Source organism: Aotus nancymaae, unplaced genomic scaffold (genome assembly GCF_030222135.1).
Source record: "Aotus nancymaae isolate 86718 unplaced genomic scaffold, 86718_ANA_hifiasm-v0.15.2.pri h1tg000030l, whole genome shotgun sequence".
In the NCBI taxonomy this organism is placed as follows: Eukaryota; Metazoa; Chordata; class Mammalia; order Primates; family Aotidae; genus Aotus; species Aotus nancymaae.
The window spans coordinates 36,448,166-36,466,257 of NW_026988443.1; the positions used below are offsets into that span (position 1 = coordinate 36,448,166).

General features: G+C 44.7%; 1 protein-coding gene across 2 annotated transcripts; it reads right to left on the bottom strand.

Annotated features, from left to right (window-relative positions):
* Positions 1 to 3,146: 3,146 nt before the first annotated feature.
* SDR42E1 (short chain dehydrogenase/reductase family 42E, member 1) lies at positions 3,147 to 16,864 on the bottom strand. Of its 2 annotated transcripts, XM_021671050.2 has the most exons (4): positions 16,829 to 16,856; positions 15,723 to 15,859; positions 6,245 to 6,338; positions 3,147 to 5,677 (listed from the first exon to the last, which is right to left on the bottom strand). In XM_021671050.2, exons 3-4 carry the CDS (start codon positions 6,310 to 6,312, stop codon positions 4,567 to 4,569), a joined length of 1,179 nt encoding a protein of 392 aa, XP_021526725.2. In that variant the 5' UTR covers positions 6,313 to 6,338; positions 15,723 to 15,859; positions 16,829 to 16,856; the 3' UTR covers positions 3,147 to 4,566. The 2 variants fall into 2 exon arrangements, with proteins under 2 accessions (XP_021526725.2, XP_021526723.2); XM_021671048.2 differs by lacking the exon at positions 15,723 to 15,859 and having other exon boundaries at positions 16,829 to 16,864.
* Positions 16,865 to 18,092: the final 1,228 nt, after the last annotated feature.

Sequence of the window (18,092 nt, forward strand, 5' to 3'; positions counted from 1 at the left end):
CTGTCTTTGTAATGCTAAGTGAACCGGAGATTTGGAAAGGCATACAAGGTGGAAGCAGCCCCAACAATCTATGACAAAGTAATGCTTGCCTCTTTTATACACCATGTTAGGTGGTTGAGGAAAGTAAGACATTTTCTTGAACCACTAGGCCTATTCCCTAGGCTTGAGAAATACCATAGCATAGGTAATTTGGTCTCAGAATGAGCTATCTGACCCTCCAGTAACTGTTACCGACTCATAATATGGCACTTTCTGCCTCTGTCACCAGAAACAGCACTAAGGACTCCAACAAGTATTTCCAACAGGCCTTCCAGACCCCTCTTCCTTCTTGCAGTTAGGAGCAGTTTGGCCATGATCTTTGGGTTCCAATACAGGGCCCCTTGCTGCTTACATATGCTTCCTCCATTGTGACCCTCCATCAAGCATATGAATAACCTCCCACAGTCCTCAGAAGCCCTGGATGAGGTAGCAGTGCTGGGTGGCTTCTGCCAGGACCTCTGGGAGCATCCCCAAATACACAAGTGTGAGCATAATTTTATTGCATTAGGCAGGGTTGAGTGATTCAATCTAAGGTTGAGGCAAGGCGAGGGCAGCTGGGAACCCTAGAACTAATGGAATTTCTTAACTGCCACGTTTCCTGACTATAGGAGGGAAGGGGAGCTCCTTTACAGGGAACAGACTGAATCCTTTAAAGTGGTGAGTTTTCAGCTGACATGTGGAGGGAGCACAAATCACTGGGCCCACATTCCTTCCCTGTTCCCTGACCATCTTATGGCATTAATACTCCACCAGATCATATAGGCAATAACTTCACTTACTTACTAGACCTCATCTAGCATTGACTTAGTTAACACAATTCTAGTGTAGGCTGGCTATCTTCCCGTCTCCAAAAGGTTAGAAACAGTGAATTATCTGTGTGCTAGAAGAGAGTGTTCATCCGCAGCAGAAGGGAAAATAGCATTCATTGGACAAATACTCATTGAACTCCTGCACTGTGCTAGGCATTAGGAGTATAGCAGTAAGAAAGACAAAGTTCTCACCCCCGTGGAGCTAACAGGCATTAAACAAATAATTGTACCAGTGTTTACGGTTATAAGCAATGCTATGAAAGAAAGACAGGAAGCTATGAGAGCTTGTGGCAGGAGGACCAATCCTAAATTGCTGGGATCAGGAAAGGCTTCTAGAAGACTTAAAAAGAGGCATGAAATAAACATTATTCAGGCCAAAAGGAAGAGCAGGGAGCCTGAGAAGCTTGGAGCCTAGGAACCTACAAAAGTCAGTGTAATTGGGGCAGAGAAGGCAGAATATTGTGAGATTATAGTAGAGACAGGGGTAAGGGGCCGGTGCAGACAAGGCCTCTTGGTCATGTTAAAGATTCTCAACCTAAGGAAAGTTTTCAGCAGAGAAGTGACAAAAGATATGCACCTTTATAGACTTCCTCTGCTAGGCATGTGGAGAATGGACTGAAGGAAGGTGGGTGTGGATATGGGTGGAAGAGCAAATGGGCTACTATTGGAATCTCCGGGAGAGAAGATACACCTATACCTTGAGCAGTTTTAAGGCGTGATTACAAGTAAAAATCAACTGGCTTAAACATGAGTTAGGAGTGTCAAGTTTAGGAGAGGCAGGGGTCAAGGATGATCCCAGATCTCTGGGATGGGAAATTCAGTGGGTAGTGAAAATATTTACTAAGGAAAGGAGCCCTGTAAAAATTTGGGATGGGAGAGGATGATGAATTCCCCTTTGGCTACACTGGCTGACAGGTGCATGGAAGACATCCATGTGGAGTCGCAGAAGTACTTACATATGAGTCTGGAGCCCAAGAGTGGTCTGGAACTGTAAATCTAGTAGTATCTATTCAAGGGAGAAAGTATGGTATTAGAACTGGGCCGATGACTGAGCACTGAGAAAATCTGCCATTTCAAGATGGAATGGGAGAGAGTTACAGAACTGGGTAGATATGGAAGCAGGAATGTGGTAGCCAGGTTCCATGTTGGCCTCCAGTGACACCACCTCCTGGTATCCATGTCCTTGTGTAGTCTCCTTCCAAACTGAATGAGGCTAACCTGCATAAAAACATGAGACTGTGGAAATGACAGTGCAAGCCTGAGGCTGTGAGTATAAAATCTTTTTAAGATCTCAGAAAGGCCTGATGTGGCACCCCAGAGAGCTCTTCAGATAATAAGGCTTCTAAGAAGCACAGGGTATTGTCCCTTGGGAGTCTGAGCAGAGGCTCAAGGTGGACTCACTGAACTCCTGCACTGTGCTAGGCATTAGGAGTATAGCAGTAAGAAGGACTCCAACAAGTATTTCCAACAGGCCTTCCAGACCCCTCTTCCTTCTTGCAGTTAGGAGCAGTTTGGCCATGATCTTTGGGTTCCAATACAGGGCCCCTTGCTGCTCACACATGCTTCCTCCATTGCGACCCTCCATCAAGCACATGAATAACCTCCCACAGTCCTCAGAAGCCATGGATGAGGTAGCAGTGCTGGGTGGCTTCTGCCAGGACCTCTGGGAGATTTGTGGGTGTGGCTTTAGTGCAAACTCATCTCAGAGATTTGTGGGTGTGGTTTTAGTGCGTGAACTTCAGTAACACTCAGATGACACATTCAAAATAAGGTTCACGGTAACTGTTGCTTGAATGGAAAGGGATATAGTGCAAAATGTTAACAAAGCTGTTGGACCCCTAAAATCCTTCTGGCAGGAAGCAGGCAGAGAAAGCTATGTGGCTGGAAATGTGGGCTACCTTTCATGGAAAGGGAAGGATAACTCACGTGGGGCCAAGAGCTCAGCCTCCAAAATTGCCTATGACCATCTCCATCTTCTGGTAGTCACACCTTTGTGTATTTCTGCCCCTCCCCCGCCCCAGCCCAGTGAATAGGATTGACCTGCATAACCAATACGCTGTGGAAGGACACTGTGACATTTGAGGCCAAGTCATAAAGGACAATGCAGCTTCCACCCTGCTGTCTTGGATGACCTGCTCTGGGAGAATCACTTGCCATATGAAGAGGATATCCAAGCAGATCTAGAGCGATACGCTGCAGGTGCTCATATGCGTTAACCTCAGGCTAATGCAAAAGCTTCTTTATGATAGAAGACTCCAAACACATTTTCCTAAAAATAATCACTACTATCAACTCATATCGATGTTGCAATTTATATTAAAAGTACTTTCACTACATCTCGCTTTATGCTCCCAGTGAACCCTATGAGGTGGGTGGGTTTATAGAAAGGGCAAATCCAGTCAGTCCCAGCTCCCAAATGAGGAGGCTAAGTTCTAAGGGGCTTCTGTTCCTTGGTAAGGCCACACACGATATTCATGGTGTTGGTCTCCTGACATCAAGTTCAGAGCTTTTCTGAAAACATCCAGGCAGCATTCAACAGGGATTGCGCGTTCTATTTGTATTTTACAGATACTCTCAGAGTAACTCTAGCAGAACTTTCCATGGCAATGTGTCCCCCTTGTAATGCTTCCATACTATCTTTCCTGTAGCTGAAGCCCTGGATGGAGATGGACTCTGTCTTCTTTCCACTTGGGTTCCTATGCAACAGTGTAACTGGAATGTCTATAACAGTTCGTGGGTGGCCAGACAGTGCTGCCACTGTTCAATACATTCCTCACCGGAAGCTGTCTTCAGTGAGCCAAACTTCTTCCCAGTAAGAAAACCCGTCTTAAGAGTTATGCTTCATTTTTAAATTTAAAATGGCATCAGCTTAATTGCCTCCTTTAATCATCAGATTTTCAGCTGCTTCCTTTTGGCCTTCTCAGAGGCCAAAACTTTACAGAGTATATCCAAAAATACTTGTTGCAGGCTCTGAGGGCACACCTAAAGACATTCCAGAAAGTCCACCAGCAACAGCCCTCTAAAGAGAACAATGAGGAATGTACCATCACAATTCTGATAAAAAGAATGGCTTTGTGTGTTGAGGAGCATTTTGTAGGCTTTGTCTAATTAATCCTCAAAAGAATCCCACGAGGTAGGATAAAGGCCCAAACACAAAACATCACCATGTGTTCACAAAGGCATAATGTCCTGATACCACAAAGGGCAAATGTTAACACCTAAAACTTACACTGTGAACAGCTGATGCCTCCCCACCAACAGCCACCATCCCCTTGGAGGATTGCTCTGCTAGGGATCTGGGCCAATTTGGTGTTTATCACACACTTTGAAGCAGTGTTTTGCCATTCCCACATCACTCAGAGGTTTCAGGTAGATGCAGACTGCATAAAATAGAAATAAGTACATCTTGGTTTCTGAGAAATTCAAGACAGACTCTTCTAACCCAACTTCTATGGCTCCCAACTGACTTCTCTTGTACCCACCTAAAACAGAAGGACGTAAGAAAGTAAATTTCAAACTAATCTTTCCTTCTTTTTTTCATTCCCATCTGGATTAGTGTAAGGCAGTAAGCAATAAAGATTCAATCTAAGAACCTGTTCTTAAGTGGCAATTCGAAGAGCCAATGTTTGGCACCAGATATCACTATACACATTTTAAAACCCATGTTTCTTGAGAACCACCTCAACCAATTGTTATCAGCTTATTTCTGACCCTTCCTTCAAAGCAACAGAATCACAGAAAGCAGCCAAGTGAGAATTGCTATAATTAGGAGGAAGACCAATAGCCCATCCCAAACAAAACAGTCTGAGTCACGACTTCCAGAACTTCTGCCATGACCATGGGCTTTAAACCACTCCACTACTTCCTGGAGGTCAAATGGCTGAGCCTTATAACCTAGCTCTTTCTTGGCTTTCTCTAAGCTAAAATAATGTGTCACACCAGTTTTGTAAACTTCAGTGCGAGTGAGGAAGGGCTGGAAGTTGTAGAGTCGACCCAAAATGAAGTGAACCATCTCTGTTAGAAAAGCAAAGCAGTAGACCAACGTCAATGGCAAGCGGGTAGATGGGAACGTGTAGCCCAGGCCCTCAACCAGAGGCCGGAAGAACTCAAAGTTGTTCACGGGTCTGCCATCTGAGATGAAGTAGGGCTGTCCAGAGGCAATATGGCCCTTGTCAGCTTTCAGGGCTTCTGAGGCCAGAATGTGAGCCTGCACCAAGTTATCCACGTGGACAAACTCAACCAGGCTCCCAGGGTCCCCATAGACAAACTTGAACAGACCCTTCTCGATGTAGCTGACTATTCTGGGAAGGTGTCTTTGTTCTCCAGGCCCATAGATGCCAGCTGGCCTCAGAGCACAGGTTCTTAAGACACCATCACCTCCGTTCAGGGGTGTACCATTCGCCTCCAGCACCTTCTTCTCTGCAATAGATTTGGTCCGAGAGTAGTGATCAGGGTGGAGGTGAAGAGGCAGGTAGGGCAGAGATTCATCCCCATTTCTGATAACTTGACCTCCAAAGATGACATTGAAAGTGCTGGTGTAAACTAACCTGGGTACCATTCTCCTTTGGCAAGCCTGGAGGATGTTATCTGTGCCCCTGATGTTGACTTCTTCGATTGGGTTTCGACTGAGTTGCTCCCGCCCTGACATACCATAAGAGGCAATATGGAACACACAAGTGACGTCTGCATCCTGGAAGGCTTTCTCTACGTCAGACACATGGCGGATGTCTCCTTGTATAAACTTGATTCCTTCTGGAATGGTTTCAGCAGGGCTGTTGATGTCAAACAGAATCACATGGATTCCCTTCTGGTTCAGAGCACAGCCCAGGCTGGAATGAGAAAGAGTGAACGTTGAAACAAGTCACTCTTAAGCTGTGCCTGGGAGAAGTGTATGAAGCAATTTACCAATCAAGGTGGGGCTGATCCAAGTCTTCTTGGCTCATCCTGAGTTCCTCACTGTGTGTGTTCCTTGGTGCAAGGCTCACTTCTTCAAATTTTCAAAAATGAAAATCCTCTCATCTACTTAAATTACAAAGAGAGAGAGGCTTTATCTTCAAAGAACGGTGACATTTTTTTCCCCCTCGGTTCTAGGGCCCACTATCTATTCTCTGGAATATTTGTGAATAACATAACTGTGAAAGACTAGCTATGATTTAAAATTGGTTTTGGTGATGTGAATAGTCACCCCTCCCAATTTAATGGCTTCATAAAGAATTTTTCTTAAAGTGAAATATACCTCTAGTTCTCAACTGCAGTGTCTGAGCAGTGGGCAACTCAGTTCATTTCTGGTTTGCCATCATACAAATAAGAAAAAGTCTACTCTGGTGACAAAATTGAAAGCTTCTGGAAACTACCAGTAAAATAATTCCATGAGTATATTTTACAGACACACTTACCGAAAACCAAAATAGCCACCTCCTCCTGTAATGAGGACAGTTTCCTTTGGAGATCTTTTGGGGTCCATATGTGGCAGTCAACAGATAACCGGACCTATAAGAAAGAAAGACGTGTGCCTCACTGTTACTGATCCAAATGCAAATGTGATTCTCCCTAATTTTGAGCTAACAAAAACAAAAAGTCAATGTACTGTAGAAGAATGAAAAGGTAAGGCCTGGGTCAAGTCACAGCTGTGTCATGTTAGCTGCCTTCCCTTCAGTTCCTGGGCTTCAGATTTCTCCCTGTGTAACATGGGGACAGGAATATCTGCTCTGCCCACCTGAAAAGGTTAACGGGAAGGTTAAATAAGAGAACGTACTTGGCAGTGCTTTGAGAACCACAAGATAAGATTCAAATGTAAGGCATTATTGTTAATTTTTGAAAATGATTAGAGCCTTTTTGAAAATAATTGATTCAAATTTGGTAAGAAGAGGCATTTCCCCCTATGCATCAGAAAATTAGAACTCTAAAGGAAGCTCCCAGCATCTTTTCTTTAAAACAGCACACTGCAGCATGGTTTAATACTGTTTTATTAATCCTATACTTAAAAAAATATATGGGAAAAAACTCCATTATGTAGCAAACCATGCCCCACCTCCCCCACTACAAATCTTGCAAGTACTTAAAGTACAAGTGCTCAGTGCCTTTGGGGGTCCCACTTTGCTCTCTCTCTTCTTCTGTGGCCCTCCCTGCATTCCTTTCAAGACTCCAAGACCCCCTTGTCTCAAAAACAAAACAAAATAAGCAATAGGTAAGCCACTCAACTCCCTCCATGTAAAAGGGAAAGAAATGGAACAGGAGGCACACAGATCCTCAAAGGCATTGGACACACACACACACACACACACACACGCACGCAAGTCAACGGAGATGCTCAGAGCTGTGGTTAGGCATGAAGACTGCAAGTAACCAAGAGCCCTACCATTTCTCTCTCCCAGCCAGGTACCCATGACTGCAGCCACCGCACCATGTAAGGGGACTTCAACATGGAACAGCATGGAGACGGGTGGGGAGTGGGAGCAGCAGAGGTTGGGCTATGCAGGATGACGAGCTTGTATGGCAGAGAGGCTGTGAGTGTGAAGTCAGTGTACACACACAAGGAAAGAAAAAACACGGGGGACAGGAATACACAGCGAAGATGTTTTGCCTCCACCCTTAAATGGTTATGTGATCTTGGCCAAGACACTTTTCTAGATTTCACTTTTCCATCTGGTTGTGTTGTGTCATGTTACAGGAATGCTAAGGTTTCTAAAAAGGCAGCCTGGTACAACGGAAATAATAACGACAAATACATACCTAGTGCTTACTACTAGGGCCAGGCAGTGTGCTAAGTGCTTTATGTATATGTTAGCCATTTAATCCTTTTAATAATCTTACCAGGAAAGTACTATTGGTATCCTGTTTTTCACCTGAGAAAAATAAACCACAGAGACAGTAAGTAACTTGCCCAAGCTTACCTGGATTCACACCCAATGGCAGTTTGGCCCCAGGAGTCTGCACTCTTTAACAATAAAACACAGTTTTAAATGGAAAGAGAATGGACTTTGGAGTCCACTCGCCAGTTGTGTGATTTTGGACTGTGTGTTTACCACATGTGTTTAACTCTCTGAACCTGTTGCTTCAGCTAAAAAGCGGAGCTGATAATAAGCTTGCATAAAACGTCCAACAAAACACCTGACGCCATATGGGCACTCCACAGATATCATTCCTCAGGTTGCCTTTTTTCACACTCTAAAGTTTAGGGATTCAACTATTTTATCACATTTCCACATATCATAATTAGATCTCTCAAAAGCACAAGGTTACAAAGAGCTTCGTAAGGTCTGGATACCTGTGTGAGTATATCAGACTGCCAATGAAGCGAATCAGATCACTCATGCAGAATCAGCCAATGTGACAAGTGAAGACAAGGTTCAGCAAGTGACTGTCTCAGTGGCTTGAGGGTATGGAGAAGAGTGAGAAATATCAGGGAAACTGAGCAAAAATGGTGCAGAGGACAGCTGATGAGTTCCCAAGTTGGCCGTAAGCAACTGCCACGGTTGTGCTTTCAAGAAAATTCAGGAAGAATGAACATACCAGCGCTCCCTCAATGTACCTAACTGTGACCTTGTGATTCTATTGTTTTCTAAGTGCAGAACACTCCCATTTGGATTCAGAGTACTCATAACGTCAAATGCAATCAATTCTATTATTTAGTGTAATCACAATAACTCATGATGAACCCTGTTTCCCAACACAGTAGATATCAGATACTGGTATTTCATTACAGACTTCCCGCGTTCACCTCCATGACCTGGTCACAGCCTCCCACTCTTCTGCTACTGGAACTCTATGCTCCAATCAGACAGACTTTCCTTTCTTTCCTTGAAGATATGGAGCTCATTAGTGCCTCCTGTTCTCACTTCAGTGTGATGCATGATGCTATGAGGTCCTTTTTTGACTGCATGTTTCTCAGTACTTAGATCTGCTCACATGTCCTCAGAGAGGCTTCTCTGATCACCCCAGATAAAAGAGCTGCCTGTCCCCTAAATGCTGCTTTGTTTTCTTCATGGTACATTTCACCATCTATCTAAAACTATTTTTTTTTTTTTATTGACCTCCTTCCCATAGAATGTTAAGTTCTACGAGAACTGAGGTCTTCTGCCTTCTGGGGTGTCCCTACTACAATCCAGAACATAGTAGATGCTCAATAAATATCTGTTGAATCTATGGATTATTCTGAGCACCCTAAAATATATCCGATTAAGCAAAATTCTGATGGGCAGAAATTACCCAGGGCCCTGCAATGTCTAAGAGTCACTGTTCTGCATGATATTATGCTGCCATTTTAACAATAACAGATCTCCTAAAAAGCGCTGGGTTATGGAATGGAAGATGCAAACCCAAATGAGATAGAGGCCCTGCGTTCCAGAGCTTACAAATGAGAAAGAGGCTTCTACAGATACAAAAGGAAAAGGCAAAAAGGTTGAAAATACGATTACTGTTAAAATGTTGGTATAAAGAAAGTGCTGTGGGAACACCAAGGTGAGGGGGCAGAGGCTGGTTCTGATGGCAGATCAGGAAGAGTTCAAGGCAGAGTGAGCTTTAGAGCTACAGGGACCATGGGAAGATCTAGGTAGGCCGAGAGAAGGGTTATTGCAGGTGAGGGTGCACCTCGAATAAATGGACCAGAGGCAGGAAAGGCTGTGCTGGGCAGCTAACATGGTGAGTCCTCCATTGCTGGTGTGCAAACTCAAGTGTGGAGCTGGTGCTTGAGGGTGAAATGATAGCCTGGGGTTAGCCTGGAGACAGGCTTCTGTTCCCTTCCAAGGAGTTTGAATCCCATTCTTTTATTTATTTATTTATTTCTGAGACAAGGTCTCACTCTGTTGCCCAGGCTGGAGTGCAGAGGTGTGACCATGGCTCATTGCAGCCTCGATTTCCCGGCGTCAAGAGATCCTCCTACCTCAGCATTCTGAGTAGCTGGGACTACAGGCATGCGCCATCATGCATGGCTAATTGATTTCCACTCCACAGACAACAACAGCCTTTGTAGGATTAGAGCAAGGAACTGTTGGGGCCACGTTGGTACTTGTGAAAGAGGAGGCTTCCCCTGGAGGAGGAAATGGGCCAGGGTCTAGGGAAGAGAGATAAGGCTCTAGACTAGAGGGTTACCAGTGAGGACAAAAGGCCAGTGTGCTCAGGTGAAATCAGGGTGAGGGCAGGTGAACAACTGCAGGAGGACGCAGTGCGTGGCACCCAGATGAAGTTCTGAGGAAGGCGATGTCATTAACTGAAACACTAGGCTTTGGAAATGTTCTTGTCTGGTTGAAAGTTTTGATAAACAGGATGCCAGATAACAATTTAAGATATTCTTATTATTTCTGCAAGAATTCCGCCATAAGGAATCCTGGAAATGTACAGGCCTTCAAAAGCCCAATTAAAAAATTCCAACGGAAATACCTCCTATCTCTAATTAGTGTTTGGTTTTAAAATTACGCATTCCAGTCCAGTCACAAGACCACAGGTCAATCATGGTTCAAGTCCACATTAATCAAATGAGGAACATATAACTTGGGATTATTAATGCTTTGGAAATCTGCCAGGCCTATTGATGCTACCCCAGTACCTTCCAACTAGCTTGAGAATGATCTGAGGCAAAAACCTGTATAACTGACCTGATCAGGGGGCTCAGAAGAGAAAGGTAAGGACAACTTAATAATTTAACATGATAAACAGCAAGGAAAAATCTTATCCACCAGGCCAGTAAAACCTTCACAGGATGGCAGCCATCTGCTGCACTGCTGGGGAGCCGCCTCCTCCCTTCCTGATCCCCAACATTGATAAGCACAGAAAAAATCTCAGCAAACACATTTTGCAGAAACCACCCCCCTACCACCCAAAATTCTCATGAATGCTAAGCCAGAAGGGAGAAAAGAAAATATACAATTGTTCTTCAACCAGCTGCCCGATTTTCATCTACTCTGTGGCTTCTGTTTTTTTTTTTTTTTTGAGGCGGAGTTTCGCTCGTTACCCAGGCTGGAGTGCAATGGCGCGATCACGGCTCACCGCAACCTCCGCCTCCTGGGTTCAGGCAATTCTCCTGCCTCAGCCTCCTGAGTAGCTGGGATTACAGGCACGCGCCACCATGCCCAGCTAATTTTTTGTATTAGTAGAGACGGGGTTTCACCATGTTGACCAGAACGGTCTCGATTTCTTGACCTCGTGATCCACCCGCCTCGGCCTCCCAAAGTGCTGGGATTACAGGCTTGAGCCACCGCGCCCGGCCGCTTCTGTTTAATTAATTAATTTCTATCTGATTCCTCCTAGGGCTGGGCACTCAGACCTGCTTTTACAAAGGCAACTGCTTGAAGGCTCTTCCAAAACGTGGCTTTGTTCAGTAATTGCTCTCCCCTGGTTGGGAGGGCTACATCTGACCTGAGCAGTCATTTTGGTGGATACAGGTTAAAGTTACGCACATGATCAAGAAAGAAAAAAAAAAAAAAAGCTTAATTACAAACAGAAAAAAAAATGTAAATTTAAAATCCACCTAACCTTTTGAGAATACTAAGGTAAAGCGAGGATAATAAAGTTGACATCTCAAGGGAAGTTATGAGAAGAAACTAATAAAAGATGACTGGGAGTGCTTTACATTTTAAAAGACCTAATTAAATGCTAAGGATCAGAAATAAGAACCTTAGATTATGCACACGGTTCCTTCTTCCGTATGAATTCAAGATGATTGTGTTACTAACCCTCTGGTATTATAATGCAATATAGAAATATGGGTGTCATTAGCATTTCGCCAATAGAAAGTATGGAACAGAGAGAATTTAAAACTGTCTCCATAAAAATAAAAAATTGTGATATTTACTTTAAGAGAAATAAAAATATCTCCAAGTAGTATAACCCTGTGATTAGGTGTTTTAAATCACTGTATAAGTGCTGACCAGAGGTAAAAGGTAACTGTATTCTAATTATACTGAGATCTGGCAAATATATTGATGCTAGAGGCTCTTGAAATGGTGCTGTTCTAATTCCATGCATGATCTGAAAATTATCTACTTGTGTTTAATATAAGGCAGTCAGAACAATAAAGATAAATATGTAGTTAGAGGTGATAAGGAGAAGAAGCCTGATACAGTCGAAAGAGATGTGGTGTATAAAATCCATAAGAGGGTGGGGGTAGGGGTGCAGTGGCTCACACCTGTAATTCCAGCACTTTGGAAGGCCAAGCTGGGCAGATCACTTGAGGTCGGGAGTTCGAGACCAGCCTGGCCAACATAGTGAAACCCTGTCTCTACTAAAAACACAAAAAATTAGCAGGATGTCATGGCACACACCTGTAATCTCAGCTACTAGGAAGGGTGAGGCAGGAGAATTGCTTGAACCTGGGAGGTGGAGGTTGCAGTGAGTGGAGATCGTTTCTACCTTTCAGACTGGATGACAGAGTTACATTCCTCTTTAAAAAAAACAAAAACAAAACAAAAAAAAACTCCAAAAGGCCAAACACACTTGGGAAGAAAACTACCTAAGGGCATAGAGTAAAAACCAGTATACTCATAATAGATACGGATATTTATACAGAGTTTTGAATATAACTAGGTATCAGGATAGTTGTCTGTAATTCAGCATCATCACCCGAGGTGTTTCAAATCTTGTTCGGCTACCTAAATTTCTACCTAGATGTTGGTTGCACAAGAGCCTTGCAATTCCTCACAATGCTCATAACAAAAGAAATGAAATAATTTTATAATTACTATTTACCATCTGTTTCCCAAGGTACTGTATAAATGTCATGTGAACACAGACCAGCAATAACTCTAGGGACAAGGAATATCTAGCAGATTGTAGACCCAGTAAATCTGAATGGGGTGAACATTTTGCAAGCTCTTCAAATGCCTCTTTCTGTCCTATCTGGAAGGAGTACTACACCTGCACTTTCTTCTTCACTAGGTCAGCAGTTTGCCGCTTCTACAAATTGAAGTAATATCAACTCCCACTTATTAAGCACTTACTCTGTGCCAGGCATTGTGTAATACTCTGTCCATGAATTATTTCACTTGATGCTCAGAGTAGCCCTCTGAGGTGAGTACTAATTTGTTGATTCAAGTTTACAGATGAGAAAACTGAGGCTCAGAGACACAAAGTGCCTAACTCCAAGTCCTATAGCTAGCAAATGGTAGAGCAGGGATCTGTACCAATAACCCAGATGCATCTGACTGTACAGCTCATATTAACTGCAGCAGCACTTGCGGCTGTGCAGAGTCCCTGGTCTGAAGCACTGGGTACTGACCTGAGTCCTGTGAGGGCTTTCACTATTAACACATTCTGCAACCTCACTGGGGCCCCTGCAGTTCCCAGTGAAAACAAATGGAGGTGTCCCATCTTCTCCCATGTGGCAGAGGTAGCAGTGATGAACGGTTAAGACTCCCAGGTTGGAAATGTGGACATTAGACTTGGCTCTTCCAATTCTCTGTGTGACCCTGGGCAATTCACTGAACCTCTCCTATCATGTTTCCTCCCCCTAAAATAAAAACAGCAACAACCCTGGCTACACTTATTATTTATTATGGTTTAGGCAGTGGTATGGTCTGGCTATGTCTCCACCCTAGTCTCCTTTTGAATTGTAGCTCCCATGAGTCCCACATGTCCTTGGAGGGACCTGGTGGGAGGTAACTGAATCATGGGGGTGGGTCTTTCCCATGCTGTTCACATGATAGTCTCACAAGATCTGATGGTTTTATAAAGGAATGTTCCCCTACACAAGCTCTGTTGCCTGCTGCCATGTAAGATGTGACTTCGCTCCTCCTTTGCCTTCTGCCATGATTATGAGGCCTTCCCAGTCATGTGGAACTACAAGTCCACTAAACCTCTCTCCTTTATAAATCATCCAGTCTTGGGTATGTCTTTATGAGCAGCATGACAATGGACTAATACAGTAAATTGGTACTGGGTAGTGGGGTGCTACTGTAAAGATACCCGAAAATGTGGAAGTGACTTTGGAACTGGGTAACAGGCAAAGGTTGGAACAGTTTGGAGGATTCAGAAAAAGAAAGGAAGATGTGGGAAAGTTTGGAACTTCCTAGAGACTTGTTGAATGGCTTTGACCAAAATGCTGATAGTGATATAGACAATTAAGCCCAGGCTGAGATGGTCTCAGATGGAGATGAGGAACTTGTTTGGAACTGGAGTAAAAGTGACTCTTGCTATGTTTTAGCAAAGAAACTGGTGGCATTTTGCCTTTGCCCTAGAGATCTGTGTAACTCAACTTCAGAGAGATGATTTAGGGTATCTGGCGTAAGAAATTTCTAAGCTGCTAAGTATTCAAGAGGAAGCAGAGCAAAAAAGTTTGGAAAATTTGCAGCCTAATGATGAAACAGAAAAGAAAAACCCATTTTCTGGGGAAAAACTTATGCTGGCTGCAGAAATTTGTGTAGGTAACGAGGAGCCAAATGCTAATTACCAAGACAACGGGGAAAACATCTCCAGGACATGTCAGAGACCTTCATGGCAGCTCCTTCCATCACACACCCAGACGCTTAGGAGGCAAAAATGGCTTCCTGGGCTGGGTCCAGAGCCCCCTTGCTCTGTGCAGCCTAGGGACTTGGTGCTCTGTGTCCTGGCTGCTTCAGCTGTGGCTACAATAGACCAAGCTACAGCTCAGGCCATGGCTTCAGAGGATGCAAGCCCCAAGCCTTGGCAACTTCCATGTGGTGCTGAGCCTGTGGGTGCACTGAAGTCAAGAACTGAGGTTTGGGAACCTCTACCTAGATTTGAAGGATGTAAGGAAACTCCTGGATGTCTAAGCAGAAGTTTGCTGCAAGGGTGGGGCCTTCATGGAGAACCATTGCCAGGGCAGTGTGGAAGGCAAATGTGGGGTTAGAGCCGCTCCACAGAGTCCCCACTGGGACACTGCCTAGTGGAGCTGTGAGAGGAGAACTACCACCCTCCAGAACCAGAATGGGAGATCCAACAATTTGCACCGTGCACCTAGAAAACATCAGACACTCAACACCAGCCTGTGAAAGCTGCCAGAAGTGGGGCTGTACCCTGCAAAATCACAGGAATGGGACTGCCCAAGACTATGGGAACCTACCTCTTGCATCAGCGTGACCTGAATGTGAGACATGGAGTCAAAGGAGATCATTGTGGAGCTTCAAGATTTGAAGCTGCCCCGCTGGATTTTAGACTTGCATGGGGCCTGTAGCCCCTTTGTTGTGGACAATTTCTCCCATTTGGAATGGGTGTATTTACCCACTACCTGTACCCTCATTCTATCTAGGAAGTAACTAATTTGCTTTTGATTTTATAGGCTCATAGGTGGAAGGGACTTGCCTCGTCTCAGATGAGACTTTGGACTTTGGACTTTTGAGTTAATGCTGAAATGAGTTAAGACTTTGGGAGACTGTTGGGAAGGTATGATTGGTTTTGAAATAGGAGGACATGAGATTTGAGAGGGGCCAGGGGCGGAATGATACGGTTTGGCTGTGTCTCCACCCAAATCTCACCTTGAATTGTAGCTCCCATTAAGTCCCACGTGTCCTGGGAGGGGCCCGGTTGGACGTAACTGAATCATGGGGGTGCATTTTTTTCCCACGCTGTTCTCATGACAGTGAATAAGTCTCACAAGATCTGATGGTTTTAAAAAGGGGAGTTCCCCTACACAAGCTCTCGTCTGCCACCACATAAGATGTAAGATGTCACTTTGCTCCTCCTTTGCCTTCCGCCATAATTATGAGGCTTCCCCAGCCATATGGAACTGTAAGTCCATTAAACCTCTTTAGTTTATAAATTACCCAGTCTCGGGTATGTCTTTATTAGCAGCATGAGAATGGATTAATACAGGCAGTTTAAAGGTTTAGCATTTAAGCCTCAGGACAATCTTCTGAGGTAGTTACTACTGTTATCATCAGCTTTCAGAAATGAGGAAAATAAATCAAAGGTTAAGAACTTTACCCATAAATTATGCAGCTCATAGTGACTCAGCAGGATCCAGGGCTTGAATCCGGGTCTGTATGACTCTTAACCACCATATGTAATGCTGCACACTAAGGTTGGGACAATGCAGGTTCACTTACATCATTCTCTTACCACTGTGAAAGGAAAATAAATCTTGGGGCCCCAACATCTAAAGCGAAAAGTCAAGCTGAGAATTGCTTAGGGCAAACCTGCCTACCAGTCTTTTCAACCCTGCCTGCCATTCTATTTATATATCTCTGCTCAATGAAATAAATGCATATCTGATTGCTTCCTTTGGAGAGGCTAATCAAACTCGAAAGAATGCAACCATTTGTCTCTTATCCATCTATGACCTGGAAGCTCCCTCCCCACTTCGGGTTGTTCCGCCTTTCCAGACTGAAAAAAATGTTCACCTTCTGTCAGCTGATGTCTCACGTCTCCCTAAAATGTATAAAACCAAATTGTGCTCTGACCACCTTGGGCACATGTCAGTAGGACCACGTGAGGCTGTGTCACGGGAACATGTCCTCAACCCTGGCAAGGTAAACTTTCTAAATAAACCTGTCTCAGATTTTCAGAGTTCACTCCACCTTCATAATTTCTGTCGCATCTGGTTCATCTGGTACTATGACTAGTCTATTAGGTTTTGTTTAAACGTGCTTACCTTTTCCCAACAACTATATGCAATTTAAATGGGAACCTCTCATTGCCACTTTAAGTGGGAAACCAGAACCACGTCATAAAGAGGAGGTAGTCGTTCCCACAAAGTGTGCAGAAAACAAAAAATAGGAATCAAGTATAGACAGACACCTGCAGAAAGCTCTGAGCTTGGGGCCTGATGTACCCCCCCATCCAAAAAAAAGAGAAGAGCCAGTGTTTGACGCCTTGGCGACATTCTAGAAAGCCAACCTGCGCCCGGCCCGCTTGGATCAGGAAGAGACCTGAAAGAGGATGCTCCTTCCCGCCACCCTGCTCAGTCATCACCACCGCCCCCCACCCCTGAGATCGCCACCAGTCGCGTTCCAGGGTGAGACCTGCGGCCCAGGGACCTCGCGGAAGGGCAGCGACACCCCCAACCCCAGGCCCAGTCGAGGCCCACTCACAGCGGTAGGAAGAAGGGCAGGACAAGCCGACTACCGGAAACGGGGCGGCCCAGGCCTCCCCAGCTGCCCACCGCCCCCGCTCGGGCGCCGGAGCCGTCGGACCAGCCTCTTGGAGCCACTTCCGGGCCTCTCTAGGAATCCTGGAGGTTTCCGCGTCTCTATGATGCGCAGGTGTCTCCGTTACCTTCACCTGCGCTGGGGCAGCAGGAGATTGGCTCCATGAATTCCCCCACGTCCCCTGTGTATGTGTTCCGCCATGGTGGGACCTCTTTTAGGGCCACGTCAACTGCTCTTCCCTCCTCCAATGTCTGCTTTTAGACTTTCACTTCCATCTTTATCCTCAAGGCCAAGCACAATGCCTGATACACAGGCGCTCAGCTCAGCATTGCTTGGGTGGATGGATGATGGATAAGGCTCTTTAAGGTGACAAAATATTCACTCTCCATGTATCTCTTTAAGTCTCTATTAACTCTGAGTTTCCACATCTATGTGTGCCTATATTTTTTCCTGTGTCCCTGATTTTCCTTATTTCCTTTTGTTCTGGTCACCTCGCAAGCAGTGATGCCAAGACTAATCTTTGTTGCTGAAGGAACCAAGGAACACAAAAAGGAAAGCTGGCATCCTCACTCAAAGGTCTCCCTTTGAGGTCCATCTTTTGTCTCATCATGAGTGTGGTTCTGTGGATAGTTGCAGACTGTACACGTGCATGGACATGTGTCTTAGAATGGAGCCCTGGCTGGGGAGGATTTCATTTTAAAGTCTTAGAGGATGGAGGTTTTGACTTCATATGCTGCTCTTGCTGATAGAACTGGTACCAAACGCAGACTCAGAGAGGCTCCTATCAATTGCATGATTTACTGCTCAGTTTTCACGAAGCACACACAGTCAGGAGGACAAACTCAAGTCCTAGGATATAAAAATTAATGAAGGCCAGTGAAGAAAGCAAGAAGACTGGCCTCTCTCATAGGACCCTCTGGCTTTCCTGCCTGTCTTGTTCTCAGCTGTAACCCAGACATAAGTTAGAGGAGAATTATTGTACTAAGCAGTCTTACGGAACAGCTTTGAAGTGACTGCTTAGGATACATAAAAATCAGAAGAGAAGAGAGGAAGAGTATTCAGGGGGCTGAAAGACCAGCTATATGCTCTTGAGACTAGCAGCCAAGGAAGAAAAGAACCACTGAGGATGCAGGAAAGAAGACAGAGTTCCTTAAAGGGATTACAGGATCCTTTGAGGGATACCTAGATTTATAGGGTGTTGATAAAC

What these genes read in the sequence shown, in the direction of transcription:
- SDR42E1 (XM_021671048.2), bottom strand. Translation starts at nt 6,312, where the DNA reads ATGGACCCCAAAAGATCTCCAAAGGAAACTGTCCTCATTACAGGAGGA. An exon ending in GGTGGCTATTTTGGTTTTCG is followed by an intron (nt 5,678 to 6,244) that starts GTAAGTGTGTCT and finishes TTCTCATTCCAG; the next exon opens with CCTGGGCTGTGCTCTGAACC.